General features: G+C 29.1%; 1 protein-coding gene across 1 annotated transcript; it reads right to left on the reverse strand.

Moving 5' to 3' along the window:
- Window positions 1–10,439: 10,439 nt before the first annotated feature.
- Window positions 10,440–11,252, reverse strand: LOC136078842 (ATP-dependent DNA helicase PIF6-like). The gene has a single exon (XM_065794657.1). It carries the CDS (start codon window positions 11,250–11,252, stop codon window positions 10,440–10,442), a length of 813 nt encoding a protein of 270 aa, XP_065650729.1.
- Between the last annotated feature and the right edge of the window lie 387 nt (window positions 11,253–11,639).

The raw sequence follows: 11,639 nt of genomic DNA on the forward strand, positions 1-11,639 counted from the left end.
ATCAAGATTGCAAACTGCCACAACGACAAACAATATCATATACTTTAGTTCCGAAAATGGTAAGTATTTTATATAAATATATATATATATAACTATGTTGTTTTAAGTATGAAAAAGTAAAGATAAATGTACAAAAAGATAAGAACGATTTATCATATGGTTCCACACACACGATATTTGGACTTTTTCGATATTTTGGACAATTTCGCAAGAAGCCTATTTAAGTGCAACTTTTCATAATGTTGATAAAAATTATCGTCTTTGTAGTCGAGTTCTGGGTTTATATCACTTGACCAAATCACTTAAATCTCCATGCATCACTTCAAAAATCAAAGAAATATTACAAGAATGGAATATCGAAAATAAGGTACAAAATTATTGAAAATTAACCCAAAGATTGCAAATACAGTGAAGGCTTGTAGAAACCTACATTTTTTTAAAATATATCGCATGAAGACTATGGATTATATTATGTTGTTTTTTTTAATTTAGGCTCTATACGCTGTAGCAGACTCTGGATTTAACATAAAAAAAGCTTTAACAGATTTAGATCCTTTATTAAAATATTTTCCATCCGTTGGTCATAAAATAAATTCATGCGCAGTCGATATTTTAAATAAATTTAATATCAAACGATATACTAACTGTAAGGGTATGTACTTTTTTAAATTATTTTTAATATTATGTTTATTATTGTTATAAATAAATATTATTATGTTAAAGGGAGAAATATCATAAATATAAAAAAATTTAATAAAGATGACGAATTACGAACAATCGAGATAACAGAAGCTGAAGCACGAAAATATGAAGAAATTAATTTACTTAAAGATAAACTTAATAGCTTGATTGCAAAGTGCAAATCATTAGTTGGTTTATTTAGACATAGTGAAGGTAATTATTTTATACAAGTTTTTCAAAAGTCATGTTTTTGATATTGATAGAGCATAAATTATTCATTACATTATTTACTTCAAATTTTTTTTATTATTTAATATCTCTATATTAAATGATGATAATATCAGGGCCAACGGGGGAAGGGGGGGGGAGACGCTATAGAATTTTCTGAGGAAAAAAAAGGTGTGGAGAAGCACATGCTCCCCGCCCCCAGTGTCGTTGGCTCAGAATATTAACAATATATGTATGTATATATATATATATTTTTTTTTATTTTTTTTATTTTTTTTTTTTTTACAGAGCCACCCCGGATTTTTTGATATTTCAGATATGACACTTCACGTATTGTGCTAACTCGAAACTTAAGTATGTTCATGTCTATAACAAATGACGAGGCTTTGCAAAAAATCGCGGTGGTGGAGGCCTGGGAACAAAAATACTCTAAAGTTTTTTAACTTTACAATTTTATACTAAATTTAAATTCATCGACGGATTTTAAATTTCATTAAAAAAATTGTAAATTACAAAAATTATTACCAAGCAAACTTTTCGCCCCCCCCCCCCTTAAAATATGGGGGTTGTAAATTTGCATGGTAATAAATTTTGTAATTTACAAACTTATTAAATGAAATGAAAAACCTGTAGATGAATTTAAATTTATTATAAAATAGTAAAGTTGAAAATTTTACTACATAACTGCCCTCACATTTGGGGAGAGGGGGTAAAATTTTAGAGTATTTTTGTTCCCAGACCTCCATCTTCGCGATTATTTTCTTAAGTCTCCTAATTTGTCAAAGACATGAACATACTTGAGTTTGAAGTTAACACAATGCGTGAAAGTGCCATATCTGAAACATCAAAAAATCCTGTGGGCGGCCATATATATACATATATATATATATATATATATATATATATATATATATATATATATATATATATATATATATATATATATATATATATATATAATATATATATATATATATATATATATATATAGCAATTAAAATATAGGATTAACGAAAAGACTTACAGAAAAACGAGATATATTACAATATGACGTAAAGATAAAATTAGTGCAAGATGTTAAAACAAGATGGAATCCAACATATGATATACTTGATTCAATTTTTTCAAATAAAGATGCTTTTTTATCTATGAAATATGAAAATGCTGCTGAATGCATATTTCAATGTATGCCTTCAGATGACGAGTTTAAAATAATAAATGATTTTTTCAATTTGTTTGAATCACTAAAAGATTTGACAATAAGCTTAAGTGGTGGAAATTATCCTACAGTTTCTTTATTATTTCCAGCTGTTTACAGTTTATTGAATAGTAAAATAACTAATATGGAATTCTCTACAGATCTAATAGAAGCATTAAAATTTCAGTTACTAAATTCTTTAAAAAGTCGCCTAAATTATATTTTAACTGATGATATTTTTGTGGCAGCTACTTAACTTGATTTTTGATATAAAAAATTTGAATTTGTAGAAAATATAACCCAACGTCTTGGTTTAATAATTTGAGCAAAAGATTTTATTAAAAAAATATTAACACTGCACATGCAACAAGTTGGTTTTTTACCGCAAGATGCCATTCATTTAACACCATCAATTCCATCAAACCAATTGTCAAATAATGCGAGTAATGGAAATGCACCAAGACATAAAAATATTACTTATATTTCACAATTAACGGATAAATTTTTCATAAAACCATGTACAGATCAGCTTGTGGATCAAATACATCAAATAAACTTGGAACTCGAAAAGTATGATGGATATTTAATGATAGTTAATGAGAGAAACAAATTAGCTATAGAATAAAATGGGTGTGTGGCTTTTTATCAAACAGAAGGTGACACCTATAAACTTATAACGCTAGCTTGTAAAATGATTTTGTGCTTAAGTGCAACTTCAGTTGCATCCGAAAGTTTATTTAGTGTAGCAGGAATTATACAAGATGAACAAAGAAACCGGTTACATCCCATGCTTTTGAGTATGCTTATAAAGTTTAATATTATGCAGTTTTACAAAGTTTAATATTATGCAGAAATATTTCAACTTTGAAATAATTATTAATAATATAAACGATTTTTACATTGATTTCACATTGATTTTAGCAACACTTTTTATTATATTTGTCAAATAATTATCTTAATAACGTAATAGTTGTCTTAATTATAATTAAAAAATATAGTTAAACTTTTACTAACATGTTAACATTAAATAGCCAAATCTTAAATTTTAATGAAAGAGTTTTTTATTGCAAAATTTGAGTTGTTTTGAATGAGTCGGTTAAAAAAAAGAGGTCATTATCGAACTAATTTTTACTGTAAACTTGTCGTTAGTTTAACTCAAAGGCAGTTTTTCTCCTGTTCCTTTCTTTATATTCATTACTTACCCGAAGTTGTAAGAGAGCAGTTAATTAGTCCCTGAGTCAGTAAGTTAATGGGAAAAAAGAGACGGTTTTATACAAATAAAATTGCGTGATTGGGAAACAATGCTTTTGTTGAAATCAAAAGAAGACATAATTTAAGGAATCAATCCTAAAAATTAACTTCTCCATAAAGTACGTACGCTTTAATTTTGATCCTCCCCTCCCCCGCAATTTTTAACATTCCAACATTATTGGGACTATACAACCGTTGAAAGTTTTAAAGCTCTAGCTATTTTGGAGAGCAGTAAAAATTCAGTTGCAAGATTTTGCAGCAAAAAAGCGGGTATGTACAATACAACCCTTTCCCGGGTCTTCGCCTCTGGAAACAATTTAAACATAGAAGCTCACCAGGACTATACAAGCGCTGAAAATTTCAGAGCTGTAGCTAGTCTGAAAAATTGTGATAAATTAATAAAAATGTAATGGAACCAAATATTTTACTTAGTTTTTATATATGAGAATATAAATAGTAAACCTCCATTTCTGCAAAGCCAAAGACATTAAACAATTTAATACATTTAATATTATTATTTTGGAAACGATTATTATTTAAAGACATTTAATATTATTATTTTGGAAACGATTCCATATTGATGGACCACGGTTTGTAATTAGAAAACTTGACTGCTGTGATTTAATTTTTCCAAGTTGATAGTCGTTCCTGGTATTTGAACGCAGATTATATTTTTCAGAAAATGCTATCAGGAAGTTATCTGAAAAAACGCTTGGTAAAAGTTTGTTTTTATACTTATACATAAAAATTAATATCTGTAATGTGTTAAGTTTCTCAATATCTAGAACCATCATGCTTTTCATCACTGGGGCCGGGTTTACTAACCTATTTAAATAATTAATTGCTTTGCATGCATGGTTTTGCAGACTTTGCAATTATAGCAATTTGGTTTTATGGGTGCTGGCCCATACCATATTTGCGTACAAAAGCTGACTATGTACAAGACTAAAGTAAAGCATATTTGTGATTTACTTTCGAGAAAAGGTCTTGACTTATACAAAACACCTATTACAGAGGACACCTTTGTTTCAAGATGACCAATATGGTTTTTCCATGACAAATTTTTATCCAGAAGTACTCCCAAAAATTTTGTGTACTTTTCACGTTTAATTTGATTTTTATTAATAAATAGTTTAGGCAGCTTTAACGGAAGATTAATTGATTGTTTTTTTTTATGAAAAAGAGTAAAGCTAGTTTTTTTACAATTTAAGGATAATTTATTTGCTATGAACCAGAGGTTGAAATTTTTGAGTTCAATATTCATAGTTTCAAACAAAGTCTTTGCATCAGGATGATTAAAAAATAAATTTGTATCATCAGCATACATAATTGTAGATATTTTTTGGGAAGCTTTATGCATATCGTTAATATATATATATATTATAAATTCATTATAAATTACTCTCTCATATACTTTTGAAAAAACTGGGAGTAGAGAAATAGGTCGGTAGTTAGAAATATTATTGCAATCATCTTTTTTTAGATAGGGATTAATTTTGGCTAATTTAAGTTTGTTAGGGAATATACTATTTTCAAATGAAGATGATATAAAATAAAGGTTTACAAATTCTGTCCATAACATAAATAGCTACATTACTGGAAATACCATCATATCCACATGACTTGTAGCGTTTAAGTTCAATAATTTTTTTATTAAATTCAAGTTTAGTTATCTTTTCATTATTTATACTAGTGTTGGGTTTTTCTCCCAAAAAATTATTAAATGTTTGATTTGGTTGCGCAATGTTAGAAGCAATGTTAGAAGCCTACATTAACAAAATATTTGTTAAATTCTTAACATATATTTGTTTCACTTGTCATAATTTTTTTATCGGAAATTAATTTTTGTGGTAAGCAAGTATGCTTCTTTTTTTCGCTTCCTGTTAGTTGGTTTATAACAGCCCAAGTCCTTTTTATATCGAATTTATGCTTATTAAGCTGATTAGAAAAATATCTTATTTTTGCTTCTTTTATATAATGTTGAAAAAACTTTTTATAATTTTTGTAGACTTTTTCATCATCTTTATTTTTTGATTTTAAAAATTTTACGTAAAGTTTTTGTTTTCTTTTTGATGCCTTAATTAAAGTTATTGTCATCCATGGATTCTTATATCCTTTATTTTTTATTTCTGTAGTTATTTTTGGGCATATATTATCAAAGATATTTTGAAATGTGCTTGAGAAATTATCAAACGCAATATTAGGATCTGTTGAGTTCTATTGGAGTTTTTTTTTTAATTATTCAGGTTTTTTATAGAAAGATTTCTGCAAGTCACAAAGATTTTTTTTATTGTCAATATTAGATAATACTTCGCGTGCTATATGGAAAACCGGAAAATGATCAGAAAAGTCTGCAATAAAAAGGATTGTTTCAAATTTAATATTTAGGGAACTGTTTGTTAAAATATTGTCAATCACAGAAGATGATTGGTTAGTAATGCGTGTGGGTTTAAATATGGTGGGTAATACATTAAATTCAAATAGTAAGTTGAAAAAGTTTTTTATGTTTGCAAATTTTTCATAACATAATGCGTCCATATTTGTATCTCCCGCAAAGAAAACGTGCTTGTTTTGTTTACTCATTTGAGACAAAATTTCATAAGATATTAAGGAAGTTAACTTGTTTACCACATGGCGGTCGATTAATGAGGAGATTAAAAACGATTTATCAGGAGTACATCAGATACAGGATTTATCAGAGATTTAACACTTCAATGCACAAAGTTTCAATATGTTTATTTGTTTTTGAAAATTTGCTGTTTTTTTTTAATTCAAATTTATCAAGAATATATATTGCAACGCCACCTCCCTTGCTGATTACACGTGGTTGACATCATTTTATATGAATCTAAATTGTAAAGGGAATTTTCGGGCATGGGCGAATTTGCATCTTCTCAAGTTTCTGATATACATATTATATCAAAAAGATAATTTAAAGAATAATAAAAATGTTTAAATGATTTTAAATTTTTGTTCATTGACCGTATATTAATACTTAAAATGTTTAAATCTTTGTTACGTTTTTCTCTCTTAAATTCTTCTGGTTTATATTATTCATTATTTAAGCAGTTAATATCTATTTCAGTCAAAAAATTATAATCATTTTTATTATATTTCAAAATTTCAAAAATAGGTGATATTAATTTTGTCAAATTAGCTTCATTGTTATGCATTGTTTTAGATATATTCATTGTTAGTATAATCCTTAATATAAAAAACCTTAATTTAGTACTTAATAAAATAATTAAAACGTAAATAAATAAATTACTTGTTTTCAACACCCTCGTTCTCGTTTAACATTTCTCTTACCACTAATCGATTATATATATGACTTTCGCGTATTTTCCGTTACCACGATATATATATATATATATATATATATATATATATATATATATATATATATATATATATATATATATATATATATATATATATATATATATATAAACAGAAAACCATCTTTAAAATTTTTAGGTGTACTCCTTAACAAAAACGTAACTTGGATAGACAATATACTTTATCTTGAAAGTAAAATCTCGAGAAATATTGACTTAATAAAGCAAGGTCCTTTTATATCAAGTTTGTTTTAAAATATTTGAAGACTCCACGGGAAGAAACGGCAGGGTCACATTTTATCATTTTGCGGAAAAATCTCTTTTAAACTTTTAAACCTATATAACTTTTTTATTTTTAGGGAAAAGATGTACATTTTTATATCATATATCAATTTATATATATCAATTATATATCAATTTTTTATATAAATATATATATATATCAATTTTTAAGATGTATTGCAAAAGTAACTAATTTTTTATGCAATTTTAAGTTCTATTTTTAATTTGAAAATAATAATTTTTTTCACAGACTTTCTTTTTTAAACGAGGATTTTTATGGACTCTGCCACTTTTTCTCCGGTAAAATGCGTTTTATTATTTTATTTGTTTTTAGATATATCGAAAAGCTAAAACATCAATTATTTTATATTAGCTTATAAATAAAATTAGGCTGAAGCTATTTTTACCAAACATCCTCCTCACTGTGACCTAATATTGACAATGTAATAGTCTTTGGGATCAAACTAAAGTTAAAAATATTTTTAGTGTTGCTGACAAAGTTCAATTTGTTATTCATTCTAAGGTTAAACAAATACCTGTATAACTTTACCTAAACAGACAGTGCTAGATTAAGGGGCGCTAGGGGGCTAAAGCCTTGGGCACCACAAATTTAGAGGCCCCATATATTATAGAGGGCCTTTTTTTAAGTCACTTATAGACACTGGCACATAAAAAAGGCCTCTAAAATATATATATATATATATATATATATATATATATATATATATATATATATATATATATATATATATACATATATATATATATGCCCTTGGGTTCAGAAAAGTCTTAATCCGTCACTGTATACAGGTGACAAAAAACTGTAAGCAAAAACAGTTATTGAATGAAAAGTTTCTTACCTGACAATAAAGGGGCTTTAAAATTTAATGAATTACAAACAATAGAGAATTATTTTTTATAAATTTTATTCTCATATCTTGACTAATAGTCACAAGATATATTCAATATCTTGAGATCATTAATTATATAACTGTTGTAAATTAAGTTTGAAATAAGAAACATATTACAAGATTATAAATCTTCCAAGAAACAATAAGAAAAAACAAATTGAAAACAAACTTCAAGTTAAATAAGAAGTCTATTTATTCTTCATCTTCAGAATCAATATTTTCATGGAATGTCTTAACAACTGCCACATTGTATGACAAAGAATCGTAAAACTGAGTATTGGATGAAAAACTTTTTAATACTGGTAGGTCTCTGTACTTCGCCACAGAGATGCTATGTTTTGCATTATATAAAATAGGGATCTTTCTATTGTTAGTGTACTTCCTATTATTTTTTAATTTTGTTTCTAACAATAATACATTCCATGAATCACAATGAAATATAATGCTACTGGAGTCTCCTCTGAAACACATTTCATTAAATGGACGAGTTGGAATTGGACATTTATTCTTATAAATTTGTCTCATAAAATCAGTTACACTTTTAACTGTTTCTTGCATTAATTCTATAACATGAAATTGAGTGGGTCTTTTATGAGAATTTTTGAATGTTTCAATCCAACCTGATGGAATACTAGTGAATGTTTAGCAATTAATTAACCCCATATCTTTATCACATTCTATATAAGAATGGTCACATTCAGGAAATGTAACTTTAATAAAGTTGCAAACCTTTTTTTTTCATGAATAAGTACATCCATAAAACGAATTAATGTATAGTTTTTGTTTTGGCCAGCACATGAATCAGAAAACAGCTCTACAGATCTAACGTCTTTGTCTAAATGTTTTATAAAAAAATCATATAACATGGAAGTTACCTCATCAGCCCCTTTTTTAGCTACAGTTTCATCATAACAATACTAATAAACTTCATTACTTGAAAGCACATGAATATTAAACGAAAAAAATGCTAATTTTCGTTTGTAGTAAAAGTAATTGGTTAATTGATTTGGTAGGTTAAGATTTTTTTGAAAACCAGAAGCAATTGCCACAAATTTTTTCTCCCTTTGTAATTTAAACCAAGCATTTCTTTTCCTAACATAAAATATTTCTGCATCCTTGTGGTGCTGTTCTTTCTGTAGTTCTAGCTCATGCAGTTGTTTTCCTAGCTTTGTACATTCTGAATTAAAAGATAGTTTAATTTTTATTGCATCAATTTTAATTTTAAACTCATCACATTTAGAAAACGTGCCAGTCCTTGGGTACCCAAATGAAATGTAAAAACTAGTGTTAAATATGTTGCAATAATATTCATATGACAATTTATCATTCGCATATTTGATTTTAAACAGGTCATACATCTTGGTTATATTTAATTCTTGAGAAAGATATAGTCGTCTAGTTTTTTTTTTTTGAGAATAGTGGGACTCTCGACCTCTGAAAAAAGAAATGTGGTCACATATTTTATTTTTTAGTTTAGGAGTAAAATTATTATACTGATTCTTGTGTTGACCTCTTCTATCCTGGGGAGAGAGAGCTGAAATGAGAAAAAACAGAACTTTTATATATATGAAAACTTCCAATAAAAAAATTATTTTATATTCAATGAAAACATAAAATTTACCTGTAGTCAAAAGGCTTCTTTTAATGGTCTCCAATCTTCCCTTCTTTATGCCAAAAATTGAAATAAATGCAGAAGAGCAAACATGAACAAACGAACTCTCACTCGTAAGTATTTCAAGATTTGTAATAAAAAATTTATATTTGTAACTGCTATTATAACCTTTTGAATTAATTTTTCGTGGTATTCTTCTTAAAACGTTATTTAAAGTTATTAAGCTAGCAAGATACGAATCTTGAGCATCCTTGCTCGATAGAGAGTTAAAATATCTCAATAAAACTTTTCTATCTTCTTATTTAACAATTTCGAAGCATTTTAACCTTTTATTATTACATTCAAGTCCTATTTTATGCGATGCTAGTCTTTGTTTTTTTATATTTTCACGCAGTCTTCCCTTACTTTTTCTTTTCTTGGATTTCTTTGGCACTTCTAATGGTATTCCAAGTGTCGCCATTTTCATTATTTTATTTACATTAACTTAAGGTGGAATGCAAGAAGCGAACTTGAGTCAAGTTCGACTTGAACTTTACATTATAACTAACTAGCTGGAGTTACCCGGCGTTGCCCGGGCCAATATTTAAAAGTAAATGAGCATCTGGAACTTTGTTATACTAATTTTGGGCTATGCACAGTAAGATTGTGCAATATTTTTTAGTGTTGCACAATAATCCCACCAAATGTGACCCTGTTGGTTGAAGCTATGAAATAACTGAAAGACATTAAGGAAGAAAAAGACATTTTGTTTATTTTCCACTTAAAAACAACAAATTAAGAATTTCCAAAAGAATGTTTACTCAAATTTTTCAATTAAATTGTTCTCTCACACTGGAAAAAAAAGTTGAACATGTTACAAAAGTTAAATCATGGGTAATTTATTCACATTGGATTGTTATTGTTTTCTTTTAATAGGACTTCTTTAAAGAAGATTTCTTTCACTGAAGAGCCTTCTGATAGACAATGTTCTTGGTTTTTTCTTCTGGAGTTAAAATGAAAAGATTTCGTGGAGATCCAACTCTGTAGCAGGCAACATAGAGCTGGCCGTGAGAAAAGCAGAGCTGTTCCAAATTGATGCCAGCCACTTTGAGTGACTGTCCCTGGGCTTTGTTAATGGTCATGGCAAAAGCCAGCTTGACTGGAAACTGGAGGCGCTTGAAACCTAATGGGAGGTCATTGGGAATCATTGGAATCCTTGGAATGAAGACATTCTCACCTTTGCCACATCCAGTCAGTATAGTTGCTTCAATCAAGTTTGAAAGGATAGCTTTGATGATGAGTCGAGTTCCATTGCAGAGCTTGGGACTGTCGAGGTTGCGAAGAAGAATGATTGGTGCTCCAACTTTCAGGTGAAGAATGTGAGGAGGACATCCAGATGGTTCTACAGAGTTCAGAAATTCTGTTGGATAGTTGACAGCTTCACTGGGGTCCATAACCATGTCAATGGAGTTGCAGGACTTTTCATTGCCTGGGAGCATTTTCTGGATCTGCATATTGATCTTGGTGACAGACTCATTTTTGGGAGCCAGAATAGCTCTCTCACAGATCCAGTCATGTCTGGTGAAACTCTGCTGGATGTTGGGAAACACCTTGACAATGAGTTCCTCTGCAGAATTCACCAGTGTGCAAAAGTTGGCAGGGAATTTAATGAGCCCTGTCTGCATATCAACTGGTGCCTCACCATTGCCCAAGGCAAGGAACTGGTTGGAAAAGGCTCCTGCTGACAGATCACCAGACAACTTTACCCTCATGTTTGTTGTCAAATGAAGTGTTCTGACACTCCTCCACAGGTAGGAAGCTTTTAGGTTTTGCCAAATTGCACGGCTGAGGCTGCAGAGCCACACTGGATCCCATTTTTGGGCCCCCTTGACCCCGGGGGTCGGGTACGGGGTCAAAATCCAGCTAAGAACCTTCTCCCCCTCGAGGACTACCCCCATGCCAAATTTCATCGAGATCGGTCCGGCGGTTTGGATTTCTATAGAGAACAAACAAACAAACAAACACACACACAAACACACATTGCCCTTTATATATACCTAGCTGGTGTTACCCGGCGTTGCCCGGGCCAATATTTAAACTGGCTTACCTGATATCTGTACACAAAAATGGGCCCAAAAATGGGCCCAAAAAATGGTTCT

Source organism: Hydra vulgaris, chromosome 03 (genome assembly GCF_038396675.1).
Source record: "Hydra vulgaris chromosome 03, alternate assembly HydraT2T_AEP".
NCBI lineage: Eukaryota > Metazoa > Cnidaria > Hydrozoa > Anthoathecata > Hydridae > Hydra > Hydra vulgaris.

Bases quoted from the DNA above. Each gene is read 5' to 3' on its own strand.
- LOC136078842 (XM_065794657.1), bottom strand. From the start codon at position 11,252: ATGAGGGTAAAGTTGTCTGGTGATCTGTCAGCAGGAGCCTTTTCCAAC.